The 19,066-nt window shown below is 41.5% G+C and overlaps 1 protein-coding gene across 6 annotated transcripts in view; it reads right to left on the minus strand.

Annotated features, from left to right (window-relative positions):
- Positions 1-19,066, minus strand: part of LOC140716481 (ryanodine receptor 1-like) — a 560,721-nt gene that overhangs the window by 462,023 nt on the left and 79,632 nt on the right. For all 6 annotated transcript variants that reach the window (XM_073029249.1, XM_073029247.1, XM_073029248.1 and 3 more), the window contains 3 exons: positions 13,532-13,631; positions 9,660-9,756; positions 172-246 (listed from right to left, as the gene is read on the minus strand). In XM_073029249.1, coding sequence (XP_072885350.1) covers positions 172-246; positions 9,660-9,756; positions 13,532-13,631 — 272 coding nt within the window. The remainder of the gene's footprint in view (positions 1-171; positions 247-9,659; positions 9,757-13,531; positions 13,632-19,066) is intronic.

Raw genomic sequence — 19,066 nt, forward strand, 5'->3', positions numbered from 1 at the left:
TTGAAATATTTCAGGAAAAAGTTAATTCAAGGCATAGTTTGAATCACCTATACTATTAACTACTGGTTCTATGCTTCCAATTTTACCCGGTTACTCTAATAAACTAATATAATTTACATAGTTCCTCTAAATAACATTGAATCATTATTGGAAGCCAGGATCAGTCCCTACCTGATGCGTAGTGGCTCCAATCGCCATAAGGACCTGGCGTGACTACACACTGCACCACCTTCATAGTGAACAAGCCTGTAGGATATAAAGAGAATACTAATTCAGTTCATAAATTTACACAATTAAAATGGCTAAAATGACAAAGGAAGTTTGAAATTTTTCCAAAGTGATTCAAAAGGGCTTTAAAAAAAAATTAGGATTATTGAGTATGCTAGCACTTAACAGTTGTCAGATTATTGAAAGTTTGTTATTGAACCACGAACAGGAGAAAGTCAGCAGATGCCGGAAATCCAAAGCAAGACACATAAGATGCTGGAGGTCAGGCACCATCCATGGAAAAGAGTAAACAGCCAACTTTTCGGATCGAGACCCTTCTTCAGGACTGAGAAGGAAAAGGGAAGATGGCCGGAATACAAAGGTGTGGGGAAGGGAGAGAGGTTAGCTGGAAGGTAATAGGTGAAGCCAGAAGGGTGGAAAAGGTCAAGGGTTGGATTAAAAAGAATTTGATAGGAGAGGAGAATGGACAGTAGGAGAAAGGGAAGGTGGGGGGCAGGGGGAAGTAATATGCAGGTGAGATGAAGTGAAAGGTCAGAGTGGAGAATAGAGGAAGGGTGGGGGAAACTTGTTCACTGTAAGGAGAAATTAATATCCATACCATCAGGTTGGAGGGTACCCAGAAGGAATTCTTCATGTACAATTTTTCTACTATCTCTCTACAGGGACCCCAAGGGTTCTGTTACTAAGAACCGACTGTAAATTGAATTTTCCTTATAATTAAGAGTAACACGCACAAAATGGTGGAAGGACTCAGTAGGTCAGGAGGCATCTGTGGAAAGGAATAAAGAGTTGACAGTTTGGGCCGAGACGTTAAAATTATAAGCCTCAATTGCCCTTGTGGACTGATATGTACAAAGCAGACGATAGCATAGGTGATAGGAGTCATCACCAGTAATGGAATCATGATAAATGTTTTTACCAGGCAGAGTGTTCTGCTAATCAAAATGATTAGCAGTTTAACAAATAAAAGTGTGTACTAACAAGAAGTGGCTCGGCGTTCGTAACATTTGACCTTACCCGAAGCAGAGTTTGGAGACGGAACTGGATTTTTCTATGGGTGATCTTTGCATTGGTTCCTGGTGAAGAAATTTAAGTACTACACCCTACACTAAAGTCTAGAAGAATTTGCATAAAGTTAGATTTTTTTTTAAAGTCAGGACTGCAGAATCCCTAGTACCTCCTGTATTTATAATTGCTGATGAGTTTTCAAAATTGCAACTGTTTTCTGTTACAAGGAGAAATTCAATAGGATGGGTATGCTTCCTTTGGAGCAGAGAAAGCTCTTAATGAAGGCGTTAAAGAAAACAAGGGGCACAGATATGGCAGAGAGGGAGCATTTCTTCCTCTAACAGAGACATCTGAACACAGGTGGTAAACATCTAAAGTCAGGAACAACAGATTTAAAGAGCCAACACAAGGAAATCTGCAGATGCTGGAAATTCAAACAACACACACAAAATGCTGGTGGAACACAGAAGGCCAGGCAGCATCAGGAGGGAGAAGCGCTGTCGACGTTTCGGGCCGAGACCCTTCGTCAGGACTCAACAACAGATTTAGAGAAGTTTCAAGGAAGAATTTTTTTCATTCAGAGGGTGGCTGAAATGTGGAACACATTATCTGAGCAGGTGGTGAGGCAGATAGTGTTTGAACATTTATTACCAAGGAAGAGAAGGCTACGCAAAAGTGCTGATAAATTAACTTAGCATAGATAAGAACTTAATGGTCAGCATGGGCAAGGTGGCTCAAAGAGCTTGTTCCTGTTCTGGGTCTCTCCATGATTCTATAAGAGTGCAGACAGGGAAGGGAGGTCTATAGAAATATAGCTTTGCACGGACACTCCTATTGTATGTCTTTATTATAATCCCCCATAGGAAAATGTTGCCTAAAGTAACAGGAATGATTCTGATTATGCAAGCTCAAGAAGTTGACAATATGAGTTTGGGTACCAGTGTCTGATGTTACGTACCCATGGGTATCTTGCACCTGTCACGTGACCGTGATGCAATTGAGGCTGTACTGGAGATGAGGTAATTGTCTTGTGATGGGGGAGTGACGTCATTTTCCCCGCCGGTGAGAGGTCATGTGATAGTTTTTTTTCCCAAACAGGGTATAAAAGGAGAACCCCTCCCTGTGACGCAGGGCAGTCGGTGGATGATTTCACTAGTGATTCCACGTTGCTGCGTATTCCGATGTTATGACGCAGGTTTATTTTAAAGTGGAGCTTTATTTTCTGCCTTAAGTCTCAAAGGTTATTGCTGGCAGTTTCGCTACAATACTGCCAGTAACGTCAGTGGAGAGTGAAGATTCGTCGGAGTTCGGACATACTGAAGGATTTGGAAAGTTAATGTCGACGGTGAAACAGATTTGACCTTTGTTTAATCTTCGCACGAGGAAGTAGTAACTTGTGTCCGTGATAATTCCTGCATTGCCAAAAAAGAGCAGTGAGTTGGATACAGAGTTTCGCCAAAGAAAGGTCAGTGCCTTTTAAGCTGTTTATTTCCTTCGATTGTAAATCCTCCGGGTAAAGCATACTGCAGCTGGGATCAGCAGTAACGCGACGAAAGAGAATTTTACACCTTTCAAGAAGTCTCTCCTTTTAACTGACTGTGTAAAACTTTGGACCTTCCCATTACTACTTTAAGAACTGTTTAAGCATTACCGCTTTAAGAACTGTTCGAGCTGCCGTATCGCAGCTGACTTCCGGTTACGTTAGTCGTTTGTTTATTTTTTTTTAAAGCAGTGTTTAATAAATGTTTATTTGTTATAGAAAAACCTGCCTCAATTATATATTCATTGTTGCCGATTTGTGACACTGACCTTGGAGGAAGATAGTGAGGATAAAGGAAGGTGAGGATGACTACAAACCAGTTTGTATTTCAAAAACTTCAGAAGACAGCTAATACCCTCCTCCGCTACTCCAGGGAACTATCAGTGGTTTAGGAGAACAATGTCACCCTCTCTGAGGGACAGCATGCGAGGCCCCATTATCATCATTCGGATAGATTCCCCATTGCTGTCTGTCAGCCAGACGGTCCTGATGCTCCTGGTGAGATTGACATCCTGAAGCTGAAGCATTAAGGCTCAGGGCTGTACGTAGCTGCTCTTCACAGCCACCTGCAATCTATTCTGAATCCGATCAGCCTGCAAGCAACAATTAGGGGAACACAGCATGTCACTAGGATGGCAGGAAAAGACCTTTGAAAGGTAGATGCTTAAAGCTGCACAAAAAAATAAGCCAATGACTTCATGGTTAAGCCTTGATTATATGCAGGAAAATATCCGTTCTATTCCTGGTCTTAAGCTTTCACAACGCATAAAGAAAATGGGTTAATCAGTAGTAGAAGCACGGAAGCTAGAACTATTTCGGTAAGAGGAATCAAATTTACCTCAATGTGTTTTCACTGACAGATTGTAGCTTTTGGTTGCAGATTACCATTCATAGCTCACCCTTAATTACCACTGAAGATTATAGGGAGCTATTTTCTAGACAGGTGAATAAATGGTTCTAACATTACTGTTATGGAAACACAAAGTACTGGAGGAACTCAGCAAGTCAGACAGCATTCATGTCGTTTTAAGCTGAAAGTTCCTCCAGCCTTTTGTGTGCGCTACTCATTACTATTATGACCCAACTTGCAACAGAGTGGTTAAACATAACATGATAGGGAAAATATATTTCCAAAATAGGATGCTGATTTCCACTCATAGATCAAATAGATCCCATTCTATCCTTGAATTAGAGAGTAAGCTTTGAAAAGCAGCTTTAGCATATGGCACCTGTCAAAGATTAAAGCATTAAACACTACATTTGTCATATGTAAATCAAAACATACATTGAAATGCGTTTCCTTGTGTTGAGGATGTGCCGGGGCCGCCTGAACATGTCGTTACGCTTCCAGTGTCAACATAGTATGTCCACAGCTTACTACCCTAACAGGCAACCAGCTCATCTTTGACATGTGAGAGGAAACCAGGGCACCACACAGTCACAGAAAGAATGCACAAACTCCTTACAGACAGCAGCAGGAATTGAACCCCGATCTTTTTATAGCCAGCGCTGTAAAACATTGTACTGACCACTACACTAGACTACAGTGAAAGAGAAGTGCCTCAGTGGATTGCTTTGCATTAAATTATATTTTGGAGCTGGACTCACGTGTAGCTTAAACACCACACAGAGCCGTAAATAGAGAGCTAGCTCAGTGTCTTCAGAGAACTTTGCCTAGTAAGTTGATTTCACCCATTCCTGGTGTACTAACTCAGTGCTGTGCCTTGCCCAAACACCGCATCATGCATCACAAAACATAACAACGATAGGACATTATTTTCCTTAAAGAAATTCAAGCTGTGCTGTCATCACTTAAATACACATTAAAATCCAACCTGCATGAAGTACCCAGCTCTACTATCTTGTCCCACATACTCACTCTGCCCTCTGTCAGTAAAACCTGCTCCTTGGATTCCCTCAACACACACAAAATGCTGGTGGAACACAGCAGGCCAGGCAGCATCTATAGGGAGAAGCACTGTCAACATTAACAACACACACACAAAATGCTGGTGGAACACAGCAGGCCAGGCAGCATCTATAGGGAGAAGCGCTGTCGACGTTAACAACACACACACAAAATGCTGGTGGAACACAACAGGCCAGGCAGCATCTATAGGGAGAAGCGCTGTCGACATTAACAACACACACACAAAATGCTGGTGGAACACAACAGGCCAGGCAGCATCTATAGGGAGAAGCACTGTCAACATTAACAACAACACACACAAAATGGTGGTGGAACACAGCAGGCCAGGCAGCATCTATAGGAAGAAGCACTGTCAACGTTAACAACAACACACACAAAATGCTGGTGGAACATAGCAGGCCAGGCAGCATCTATAGGGAGAAGTGCTATCGATGTTTCTGGCCGAGACCCTGCTGCAGGACACCTTGTATTCCTTGTAATACCTTGTATTCCCTTTATATTTTACACCTTTCACATCAAATCTAGAGTATGCACTCTAGCTTTAGACTCGCCTACCTTGGGAAAAAGACTGCGACTTTCCACCCTATTGAAGCCCCTCATTAGTTTATAAACAAACATCCAAAAGGTTACTCTTCATCCTCCTTTGCTAAAGGTAGAACAGTCCCAGCCTATCCAGTCTTTCTTTATAACTCAAGCCCCCCCAGTCCAAGTAATATTCCTGTGAATCTTTCCTGCATCCTCTCTAGCTTAATCACATCCTTCCTATTATGTGGTGAGCAGAATACGCACACAGTACTCTAAGAGTTGTTTAAATAATGATGTTTACAATTGTAACATGATGTCCCAACTCCTATATCCAATGTCTTGGGCAATGAAGGCAAACACCCCGTGCACCTTCACTGCTCTGTCTACCTACACTGTCTCTTTCTGAGAACTATGTACTTGTACCTCAGGCCTCGCTGTTCAATAGTCTGCAGACTTACTAATCACGTTGCCTATATTCTCTTGAGTCACGTGATGATCAATGAAGGACCCAGCACCAATCACTCTGTTACAGGTTTGTAATCTGAAAAGCAATGCTCCATTACATTTTACTTCCTACTAATTTTGTATCCAAATGGCTAGCTCATCTTGGGCTTCACACGGTGCAATCTTCTAAAACAATGTTAGGGACCATGCCAAGGTTCAAAGTACGTATATGTCATCATATACTATCTCAGGTGTGGACCTAAGGCTCTGGCGCCTCCTTCACAAAGGCAGCTGTGAAAAGGGAGCATGGCCTGGATGGTGGGGGTCCTCGACGATGGACGCTGCTTTCTTCTGATAGCGCTCCTTGACGTGCTCAATGGTGGGGAGGGCTTTGCCTGAGATGGACTGGACTGTGTTCACCCACTTTTCCATTCTTGGGCACTGGTTTTCCATACCAGACCGTGATGCAACCAGTCACAATACTCCATGCTGTGCATCGACAGAAGTTGTTAAAAGTTTTAGATGACATGCTGAATCTGCACAAACTTCGAAGAAAGTAGAGGTGCTGTAGTGCCTTCTTTGTGATGATACTCACATCATGGTCCCATGACAGATCCTCTGATAATGATAATGCCAGGGAATTTAAATATACAATCTCTTGGTCATCTCCTCAAAAAGCTCAATTAAAGATAGGATCTCCAAGTAACAAAACTATCCTTAATCAGTCCTTGTCCTTCCAAATGCAAATATATCCTGTCCCTCAGAATCCCTTCCATTAACTATCTAACCACTGATACACCAGCTCACTGGTCTATAGTCCTCTGGTTTGTCCTTGTGACCTTGGTCTTTGCTCCATCTGGAACACGGAGCTCTTCCCATCTCTCTTTTGTACTGCTACATTCAGAGGTAAACCCCATACCATTTTCAAAATACAAGTTTTTTCTTCTAAAAAGTATTTCCTCTTAGAGGTCAAACACTTCCCGCTCCTTAAGATGAATGATCCTTGTCCACCTTGAATAACCACTGTAACTTGCACCATCCATTATATCTTGGAGTGTCTCCAGCATCCGTAAAATCTGCGACAGGGTTAGCGATTTAAAAAATCCTCCAGCTCCGTGTGATGGATTAGCTTTTTAAAATAACTCTTTAAAACTGCAAGTTACGTTCATGAGGAAGCCATGCTACAATATTGTACCATCACAGACTTCTGCCCATCAGCCCTATTCTGAATTAGTCAGCTCCATCTTGGGCACTAGCCTCCATAGTATCCAAAACATCTTCAAGAAGCGATGCCTCAAAAAATTGGAGCCCATCACTAAGGACCCCCCACCCCTCAGGACATGCCCTCTTCTCATTGTTACCATCAGGAAGGAGGTACAGAAGTCTGAAGGCACACACTCAGTGATTCAGGAACAGCTTCTTCCCCTCTGCCATCAGATTTCTGAATGGACATCAAAACTATGAACACTACCTCACTACATTTTTTATTTCTGTTTTTGTACTACTTAATATAAATGATCTAAAATACATCATATATACATATATAACATACACACTTACTGTAATTCAGTTTTTTCCCTATATTATTATATATTGTTTTTTTTATTGCTACTGCAAAGTTAACAAATTTCACAACATATGCCAGTGATACTAAACCTGATTCTGATTCTGAAATTAAGAATAGCTGCCCACTTTGCTGAATTCACAGTATTAAATTCTTTGCTCACGGTTCCACCTGTTTTGTTTCTCCAATGTGGAGGGGGAAAATCTGTGATGTTGCAAGGTGACTATTATAAAATGGCAGTTATAATCAGAAAAGACAAAAGCACAACAAAACATAAATTACAGAAATGTCTATAGAGGCTATGGGAAATACAAGGGGTGATTGATAAGTTCATGGCCTAAGGTAGAAGGAGTCAATTTTAGAAACCCTAGCACATTTATTTTTCAACATGGTCCCCTTCTACAGTTAGTCCAGCGGTCGTGGAGCATACGGATCCCTTCTTTGTAGAAGTCGGCGTCTTGGACCTCCAGAAGTGGTCCACAGCAGGGGTGATTGATAAGTTCGTGGCCTAAGGTAGAAGGAGATGAGTTATACAGTTCTCGTTACATGCTCGTGCAGTTCAACTCTTTGAGCGATTATGCAGAAAGTTTGAAGTTAATGACTCATCTCCTTCTACCTTAGGCCACGAACTTATCAATCACCCCTGCTGTGGACACTTTCTGGAGGTCCAAGATCCGTATGCTCCACGACCGCTGGACTAAGTGTGTAAATGTAGGAGGGGACTATGTTGAAAAATAAATGTGCTAGGTTTTCTAAAATTGACTCCTTCTACCTTAGGCCACGAACTTAACAATCACTCCTCGTATAATTCCATCCTAACATCCTCTAGTGTGTGGCTCTGGCTGAGATTCTTAAATCTTCTCCAGGCGCACGTGAGATACTAGATGAATGGAGGATGACAAATAAGCTCAAACTTTTCAAAGAGGGCAACAGAAAAAAGCCTGGCATTTGCAGAACTGTAAGCCCAACATCATTTGCAGGGATGTTATTAGAAAAAGAAATTACGAAGGATAAGGTTAAGGAACACTTGGAAAGGTGGGAACTGATCAGAGAAAGCCATCATGGCTTTGCCACGGGTAAATTTGTCCGACCAATCTGACTGAATTTTTCAGGCTGTAACAAAGTGTATTGATGAGGATAGTGCAGATCATCAAGCTCTTCAACATGGAGACTGGACCAAATGGTTAAGGCTCATAGGACAAAGGGCAAATATGAATCCAAAGTTAGTAAGAAATTAAGAGATAAGGGTAATGGTAAAAGAGTGTTTTTGTAATTGTATGCACCTGTTTATTGCTGTTCCACAACATTTGGTACTGGGACCCTAGTTGTTTGTTACATACAAGAATGATTTGGATGTAGATGTTGGAAGAATGATCAGTAAATTCACAGATGACAAAGACTGCTGGAGTTGTTGACAGTGTGGAGGATAGTATAGATTGATAAAACCTTGTTGGTAAAATGGGATAAAATGTAATAGAAGCAACATAACCCTGATGCATTTTGGGAGCACCAATGGTGTTAGGAAATTCACCATAAATGGCAAGGTCCTAAGGAGTACTGAGGAACAGAGGAACCTTGGTGTGTAACACCAAAGATCCTTGCAGGTAGAAGTACAGGTAGTAAACATGGAATCCTGGCTTTCTTTATTTAGGAAATACCGAAGCAGGGAGGTTATGCTCCATCTTAACAAAACCTTGGCCAGACCCTGTCTTGTTACCACACGTAGTTCTGGTCACTGCACTATGAGATTGATGTGACAGCACAGGACAAGGGCAAGAAGGATGCTGTCTGGATTGGAGTGCTTCGGTCATGAGGAGAGACTGAAGGAGCTGGGTCTGATTTCTCAGAGCGTGAGAGGTTAAGAGGGTACACTATTGAAGTATATAAGATTATGAAAAGTACAGTCAGGTGAACTGCAAAAAAACATTTCCTGTCAAAGGTGAATAAAGCTAGAGTACATAGATTTAGGGCAGGGACACTTTTAAAGGCATAGACCAATACCATTAAGCAAGAGGTCCATGAACCCCAGGTTGGGAACCAATGTTTTAGGGTAAGAGAGGGCACACAAGGAGGACCTCTGTCACCCACAGAATGGTGAACAATGTCTCAATTGCCATCACACACATGTTTCAGTGGATCACTGGATATAAGGATGTACTGAAGTTGGCCCCGAAATTTCCCCTCCATGTCATAGAAGGACTAGTTGCTCAACTATCCCAGCACAAAAAGCCCAGCAGCACAGAGAGTAGTGATTGAACCGCGGTGTTAGTAATCATGCAGTCTAGTGTCACCGCAAGTGGCTTGTCACTGCTAAGTATGACGGTCTTTTGAAAGAGACTTTTATTACTCTTAAGAAACAAACTTCACAGCTGAAAACAGGATATTTAAAAATAGTTAAAAAAACACAATTATAAACCGACCTGCGTTGATCTTCACCCTGATCAAATGACGCTACAGTAAGACATTCATCCATATGGCCATGGAATAGGCGAAGAACGTGCCCTCCAGTTAAGAATCCTGTATACATAAAAAACACAGGATAAAGGAACCTGAATAAATTTCTCTCTAATGTTTCAACGTAGCATTTTTCTAAGTTTTCAACTGTTTGTTCTGAGTAAACTTGGAACTGTTTTGATGCACTTCAACCTTTAAAGCTCATATTTCAGTCTATTTCTACATCATATATACTGACCACATTTCAAATCTTTGACTCAACTTGAGCTGTAATGCTTTGTTGACTCAATATCCATAAATAAGACAGTTCTGAGTGTAAGTATTTCAGAACACTGGTTTCCAATGCATCAGGGGACCAGCTTCATTAAAGCAACACTTAATTGCAATTGCTATACATTTCATCAAAATTACTCAAACCAGATGACTAAGGGTTACAGCTGCCAAAAGTAATATTCATGAAATCACAAATAAAATGAATGCCTTAAATTAATATGAGTTCTGCAGATTTGTTTCTCAATACATGCAACTGTACATAGATTTATTTTTCATTCTTGTAAAGTAACAATCATTTTGAGATCATGTTACTCTGTGTATCTCCAAAAGGACCATAATCTTCTCATGGTGTGGAGGCTCGTGTGCCTCAGTGACCTGGAGAGCTACAATGGCTGGAGTCAGGGCTTTATGCTTTGGCTCTTGGTAGAATCTCCATGCCAAACAGGTCAAAGGGCAGAGGCTAGACTTGGAATGGTCTGTCAGTCCTTTGGGTTTAGGGATTTAGCTCAGGGCTAACAACCCAGACTGGAAACAGCAATGAAGAATCCTTCTACATCTGAGTGTGACGGTATTCCTGAGTCTCCACCCGGGACTTGCATGACTGACAGTAGTGAAAACCGAGAGGAAGCTACTGACACGAAGAAGGAAGCCCTGAACACGGCCAGAGATGGAGGACCTTCACTGCTGCCCAAAATGCCAGCAGTGTAACGGGCAGTAAGAGTCAACCGAGCATTTCCTGTCATGACCCTCTGCACCGCTGATGCCATTTCCAATTCAGATGCACGAGGTAACATCGTTCCTGTACCAAGCACACTGAGCACATTGTGCCATGGACAACCATCACTGGATACACAAGAGATAAGTAGGTCTTAATAACATAGTGCCAAACTATAATGCCCACCAGGTAACTAAACTACTAAGCCTCATCTTTGGATCACATCCAACCGACTCTCATCAACCTTCCCCCAACTCCGCAATCTCCATCACCAAAACCTCTGATACCATGGCCCAATAGGCAACCTGGTAGTCCTCAGTTCTCCACACAAAATCCTGATCCCACCTCATTTCATTTACCATTCTGATCTCTAATATTTGCTTTGCAAAGCGCCAGTCCAATCCCTCAAATCCATCCAACCTCAACTACCATCAACCTGTTCGTTACCCTCAACCCCGTCCAACTGACCCTCAAGCTTCACATAACTCTTTACACCTCCCAAGCCTCCATCCCACAATCCCAACTTGACCCCTGATCTCCACTTTTTAAGGACTATCAGCCCAATATGTGAACAAAAGCATTTTTAGCAATTACAATAATGACAAGATCCTTGTCAATTAAAATATAACTATCTAATCAAGCTAACTGAAGCTGTATATCTATCAAATGGCAAAGCCATTCCTAAATAATATTTATTTGGATCTTATCAGCTGCAAAATAAATTGGCAAACAGTCAAATACACCAGGATCTGCATGGTGACCACTTACCCGGGTGCAAAGTAATTTTCACACTGTGACACGCTCTTTGTAGTTTATATATCCGATCTGGTCAATTTCCACCCCTCAAAACCCCTAGTGCTTGCTCTACCATTCCATAAGATCAGAGGGGATCTGTTTTGGTGCTACTTTTTGCACTAACCTCAGCTGTCTTGATTCCCCTAATATTTAAGAATCTATCGATCTTTATTTTGTGAAGGTATCTTTGCAGCCTTCTGAAGTTGTAAGTTCAAACCATTCACTGCCGTAAATGAAGAATATTTTTCCCCACCTCTGCACTTAAAGACTGGCCCCTTAAGAGTCAAAGACCACTACAGCACAGAAACAGGCCCTTATGTTGATATCATGGCCTCTGCTATTAGACAAGACACCAAGCAATAACTCCTGTCGAACCCGGAAAGAACTTTATATCCCTCAGAGACCACCCCTCACTTTTCTAAGAGTTCTGATCTGCTTAACTTCTCCTCATGTGGAAAACTTTTCACCGGATGGAATCCTAGGATACTTCACTGAGATAGATTATGGAACTTTAAATAAAAAGTACAAATACATTTTCATCATGTCCCTTTAAGATATTGAATTGAAGTGACTTTATTACTTACGTCCTTCATATACATGAAGAGTAAAAATCTTTGCGTTACATCTCCGTTCAAGTGTCAAATGTGCAATTATAGTAATTTATAATAAGTATTATGTACAACAGGATAATCAATATAACAGAAATACAGTTGCATCACCATGAATTAAGCAGTCTGAACCCGGTGGAAGAAGCCTGTTGGTCTGGGCTTTTATGCTGCGGTACCATTTCCCAGATGGTGGCATCTGGAACAGTTTGTGGTTGGGGTGACTCAGGTCTCCAATGATTCGGGCTCTTTTTACACACCTGTCTTTGTAAATGTTCTGAATAGTGGGAAGTTCACAACTACAGATGCACTGGGCTGTCCGCACCACTCTCTGCAGAGTCCTGCGATTAAGGGAGGTACAGCTCCCATACCAGGCAGTGATGCAGCCAGTCAGGATGCTCTCAATTGTGCCCCTGTAGGAAGGGCCGGCTGGTGGCGTAGTGGCGCTGGACTTCAGAGCAAAGGCTCCCGAGTTCGAATCCAGCCGGCTCCAAAAACACGGTTTCAGATGCCCAGGACACGCTGTATGATGAGCAATCACCAAAAAGATTGGTGCAAAAAGCTTGTCATGACAGCACCCTGACGACTCCACCAGGGGTTAAGAGCGCACGCACACAGAAAGTACTTAGAGTTTGGGGGTGGGGGGGTGCATACCAAACCTCTTCAACCATCTGTTGTGCCTTTTTCACCACACAGCTGGTATGTACAGACCACGTGAGATCCTCTACCTCTCAGCTCCACATCCATTGTTAGCTCTATAGATATGTAATTTTTAAACTTAACTTATGTTAAGCTCTTGTTATCAGAAGTGAAATTAATTAATGGATCAAATCTTTTGAAAATGAATTTCATGCATATAGCTGGTGCGTGTTCAAATAACATCGGCATGTCCTTTATATGAATATAATGTGAACAGGTGTTTCAAGGTACCGTTAAACAAAACTTCAGTGTGCGAACTATAATGATCCTTAATGCACTGCCATTATTCCCATTATATACTCAACACTGGTGGATTTAAACTACATAATATCAGCTCAACAGCTGCACTGCCCCAAAGCAATCGTGTTTGATAAATATCTGCTTTCATGTTCTGGCAGTTACAATGCCCACGGGATAAAGGCATCCCTATCTCCAACCCAATCAGTACATTAAGTACCACAGTACACTGAGATACCTTCCAAAGCATTACATAATTTAGATGTTTCAATTTTGTTTTGAAACAAATAAATGTTATTGAAACTTTAGCTTGCATTTGAAGAAAATCATTATAAGAACATTTTGTCTAAACAATATGCAATTTTACTCAGCTCCTTTAGTTATGTTGTCCGTCTAAACGTTTTCAATTTTCTGCTATGTATTAGACAAATATATCACATTAAAATACTCTTTCTTTCTATCTTAAGATAAATTTAGTTCATTAAATGACAAAACGTTACAATTCATAACTAACCTTCAGCGAGTTCACAGCCTGAACAGATAGGGTTCATGTTCCAGAGAGTCTGCATGAAAGATGCATCCACTTGCAAGTCTCCACTGGCATAAGATAAATGCTACGGAGAAAGGAAGATATGCAGAGTGAGAAAAAAAAACAGTATTATGTTTTCTATGGTCTACACACAAGATACTTCATTCGAGAGATAAATTATTTTTCCACAGTGAGTAATCTTTACAATGATCAATTATCTTCACGCTTCATGACTTGACAAATTCCTCTCAGTGTTGCCTACATCGTCTTACTGAAAAAAATCATCACCTCACAATCAGTTGCAAACTACAGCCGGCCAGTGGTGCTGTGGCACCCACACCGGACCTCGAGGTGAGTGGCCCCAGGTTCAAATCTGGCCAGCTCCTTGCACGCTTTCCATCTGTGCTGGGTTGGGCGTTGAGCTGGCAACTCGATCTTGTTAAAAAACAAATGCTAAAAGAAGAAACAAGGTTGCTGCCCGAAGCACCACACGGCACAGAAAGGAACAACAACTATGGGAAACTGCAAGATTAATTATTGATTTTTTTAATGACGGCCACCTCCATTCCTCTCTCAAATATTTATCTGAAACTGGACCAGACCATTCCCCACCTTATTATCTTTAGCTTAGAGATGAGTCTCAGACTCGATATCAGCATTATCATGATGACCACTCCATATTACTTGACCCTGACCTACCTCAACCAATCTGTTGTTGAAATGTTCATTAATAATTTTATTGCAACATAATCATGATCTCCATTTTATTTTAGATTAGATTTAGACGAGTTTGTTGTCTTAGTACACCAAAGGTACAATGAAATTCTTTGTTTATGTGAAGCTCACAGAATAAACTGTAAGTATATACGGTAATAATAAATAGCAACAACGTTGAGAGGGATAGATAGAGTTGACGTGAATAGGCTGTTTCCATTGAGAGTAGGGGAGATTCAAACGAGAGGACATGATTTGAGAGTTGGGGGCAAAAGTTTAAGGGAAACACGAGGGGGTATTTCTTTACTCAGAGAGTGATAGCTGTGTGGAATGAGCTTCCTGTAGAAGTAGTAGAGGCCAGTTCAGTTGTGTCATTTAAGGTAAAATTGGATAGGTATATGGACAGGAAAGGAGTGGAGGGTTTTGGGCTGAGTGCGGGTAGGTGGGACTAGGTGAGATTAAGAGTTCGGCACGGACTAGGAGGGCCGGAATGGCCTGTTTTCCGTGCTGTGATTGATTGATTGTTATATGATGCAGAGACCATAGTCCAATAAGAATAAAGTGAGAACAACAAAATAACCGAGAGAGAGAAAAGAGTGGGCATGAGAATGGTGTAGTACTACCATGAAAGGAATGTGAAAGAGGTGATTGGTTCAGAGGTCTAATAGCAGTGAGAAAGAAGCTGTTCTTTGTGTCTGTTTGTCTGGGTTTATAAATCCAAGATCCTACATTCTATTACTATATCTAACTTAAAGCAAGACCAATTCACCCTCAGTCCTACCATATTCACACCAAGTTAAGCAACACTCTGGTATTAAAATCCTCATCTTCATGCAAGCTGTTGCTTGCTTTGTTTGTTTGCAGGATTTGTGCTTTTCTTCTCTTTCTCTGCGCATTGGGTGTTGGTCCTTTTTTAAATTGGGCTCCTTCTGGTGTCTTGTCTCCCTATACTCACTGGAATTTAGAAGATTGAGGGGGGGATCTTATTGAAACGTATAAAATTCTAAAGGGATTGGACAGGCTAGATGCAGGAAGATTGTTTCCGATGTTGGGGAAGTCCAGAACGAGGGGTCACAGTTTAAGGATAAAGGGGAAGCCTTTTAGGACCGAGATGAGGAAAAGCTTCTTCACACAGAGAGTGGTGAATCTGTGGAATTCTCTGCCACAGGAAACAATTGAGGCCGATTCATTGGCTATATTTAAGAGGAAGTTAGATATGGCCTTTGTGGCTAAAGAGATCAGGGGGTATGGAGAGAAAGCAAGTACAGGGTTCTGAGTTGGATGATCAGCCATGATCATACTGAATGGCGGTGCAGGCTCGAAGGGCCGAATGGCCTACTCCTGCACCTATTTTCTATGTTTCTATGTTTGTGGCGACCTTAAAGAGGTGAATCTCAGTTGTATAATTTATAAATTATTTTATGATAAATATACTTTCAATCCTTTGAAACTATTATCTCGCCCCTCTTCTCTGTTATCGCTTGCATATTCTTTTGCCATCTAGGATACCCATGAGGTAAGTTATCTCCCCTTGAATTATGTCCGAACTGAACTGCTCCACCAAAGGAATTGGGATGTAATTCTGGATTTAGCATCCTCAGTCATGAGAATGCACTTCAAGTGATGATGACTGACATAATTACGGAATAACTAAATATTGCCAATATCTTGAACACCCTGCACAAATTTTATTTAGAACATAGAACATTACAGCAGAGTACAGGCCCTTTAGCCCATGATATTGAGTCAATCTTTTAATCTACTCTAAAATCAATCTCCCTATTGTATCTGCCTCTACCACCACCTGTGCCAGGGTTTCAAAGTACCCATCAGTCTCTGTATAAAGAACTTCCATCTGACATCCTCCCTATACTTTCCTCCAATCACCTTAAAATTATGCCCCTTGTATAAGCCATTTCCACCCTGGGAAAAGTCTTGGTTGTCCACTCTATCTATGCCTCTTATCATCTTGTACACCTTTATCAAATCACCTCACATCCTCCTTTGCTCCAAAGAGAAAAGTCCTAGCTCGCTCAACCTATTCTCATAAGACGTGCACTAGTCCACGCAGCATCCTGGTAAATCTGCTCTGCACACTCTTTAAAGCTTCCACATCCTTCCTATAGCACATAATATTATAGACCAGTGAGTCTTATTTCAGTGGTGGGAAAATTATTGGAGAAGATACTTAGAGACAGGATATACATGCATTTGGAGAAAAATAGTCTGATTAGGGATAGTCAGTATGGCTGTGTGAGGGCACGTCATGCCTCATGGGCCTGACTGACTCCTTTGAGATTGTGTCAAAGCAGGTCAATGAAGGAAGTGCTGTGGATGTGGTGCATATGGATTTTCATAAGGCATTTGATAAATAAGACTCACTGCTCTACAATTCCCAGGGTTATCCTAACTCCCTTTCCTGAACAACCAAGTAACATTTGCCACCCTCCAATCATCTGGTACTGCTCCTGTGGTCAGTGAGGACGCAAAGATTATCGCCAAAGGTGCAGCAATCAGAAATCAAACGAGGTGTTCTCCACTTGGCCCTGGGGTCTCATCTATCCTAATGTTTTTCACAAGTTCCGGCGCATCCTCTTTCTTAATGTTGACATGTCTGTTATACACTGTCCTCACAAATGTCAAGATCCCTCTCACTGGTGAAATATTTACTGGGCAACAGCTCCTTCCATTGCATTGGACCTGCAGTCTGTAATTCCCTGTGTAATTTTCTGCCTTTCTCTTTCTTTCTTAGCAATGTTTTTTTTCTTTAAATCTACTTATATGATCACACTTTTGTATTAATGAGCTGAAGAGATGATCAGGAGGAGTAACATTCTTTAACATCTGCCGGACGATGCTGAGGATGTTCTACGAGTCTGTGGTGGCCAGTGCTATCATGTTTGCTGTTGTGTGCTGGGGCAGCAGGCTGAGGGTAGCGGACACCAACAGAATCAACAAACTCATTCGTAAGGCCAGTGATGTTGTGGGGGTGGAACTGGACTCTCTGACGGTGGTGTCTGAAAAGAGGATGCTGACCAAGTTGCATGCCATCTTGGACAATGTCTCCCATCCACACCATAATGTACTGGTTAGGCACAGGAGTACATTCAGCCAGAGACTCATTCCACCGAGATGCAACACTGAGCGTCATAGGAAGTCATTCCTGCCTGTGGCCAACAAACTTTACAACTCCTCCCTCGGAGTGTCAGACACCCTGAGCCAATAGGCTGGTCCTGGATTTATTTCCACTTGGCATAATTTACTTATTATTATTTAATTATTTATGGTTTTATATTGCTATATTTCTACACTATTCTTGGTTGGTGCGACTGTAACGAAACTCAATTTCCCTCGGGATCAATAAAGTATGTCTGTCTGTAATGGAGGCAGGACAGTAGAAATTCTCTACGTGGACTTCAGCAAGACTTCTGACAAGACAGGCTTTTCTAGAAGATGGGATTTAAGGTGACTTTGCACACTGGATACAAAATTGTCTTGGTAGGAGGCAGAGGGTAGTTGGGGAGTGTATTTAATGCAGGCAAGTGTAATTGGTAACAATCGGCATGATGTTTGGCAGAGGTGAGCTAAAAGCCTGCTTCTATGCTGTAAAACTCTAATGTCTTTTTATGTGACACAGTATGATTTCTGTGTAATAATGCTCCTGTAAAGAAGCTTGGGACAACATATTACATTATGAGTATGCCGGTATATACCGGTAAGTAAATAATAATGGAAGCTCATCAGCCCCAACTAAGCAAATGTTACTCTAAGTATAATTTTATTATGTCCAATAGACAGCTGAGTTAGATATGCATGAACCTCAAAACAAGGAAGCTTTTTTTGCCTGCTGCTATGCAAAACTAATCACCCTGATTACAAAATAATTGTTTTGATGAATTTAGTATTTGGGTACTTACATTAGCAATACTTTAAAAAATGCTAATCAATTCTTCCAACGTTCCATACAATTAATCAGAAACAGAAAAACCTTATTCAGCCCAGACATCATGTCAGCATTTCTCCAGTATCAGTACTTTCTCCTGCATTACCCCATCTAAAGCTATCAGCACAACCAATTGTTTTTCCCCCTCACTTACATCCAAACGCTATTGAAATGTATCAACTGCTCCCTTCAGCAGCAAGTTCAAACTGAACTTACTGTATTTGCTGACCATCCGACATTGTTGCCTCTAGCAATTTTCTTCTCCCTTTGGAAATGTTCTATTGCATCCACTCTGACAAAAATCCTTATCATTTTTCAAGACCACTATTAAGTTATCCTTTATGAGAATAAAATTCGGTATATTTATCCTTTCTTAATAGGTACATCTTGCTAAATAACACTTTTAAGAGTTGCATGACCAAGGAACTGGTTGTGGACTTCAGGAGGGGGAAGTAGGGAGAACACACGCCAGCCCTCATTCTGGTTTCCAAGCATCAACATCTCAGAGCATCTATCCTGGACCCAAAACATTATGAAGAAAGCAATCAACACGTACAAACAAGCTGGATGAACTCAGCAGGTCGGGCAGCATCTGTTGAAATGAGCAGTCAGCATTTCGGGCCGAGACCCTTCGTCAGGACACTGTTTCAACGGATGCTGCCCGACCTGCTGAGCTCATCCAGCTTGTTTGCACGTGCTGATTTGACCATCAGTGCACTTTGTGTTTCCTATGAAGAAAGCAAATCAGGTGCACTATTTTGTTAGGACTTCGAGGAGATTTGGTATATAGTCCAAAAATTCATATAAATTTTTGTAAATGTGCAGTGGAGAGCATTCTGCCTGTCTGCGTCACTACGTGGTAC

Source organism: Hemitrygon akajei, chromosome 25 (genome assembly GCF_048418815.1).
Source record: "Hemitrygon akajei chromosome 25, sHemAka1.3, whole genome shotgun sequence".
Lineage (NCBI taxonomy): Eukaryota > Metazoa > Chordata > Chondrichthyes > Myliobatiformes > Dasyatidae > Hemitrygon > Hemitrygon akajei.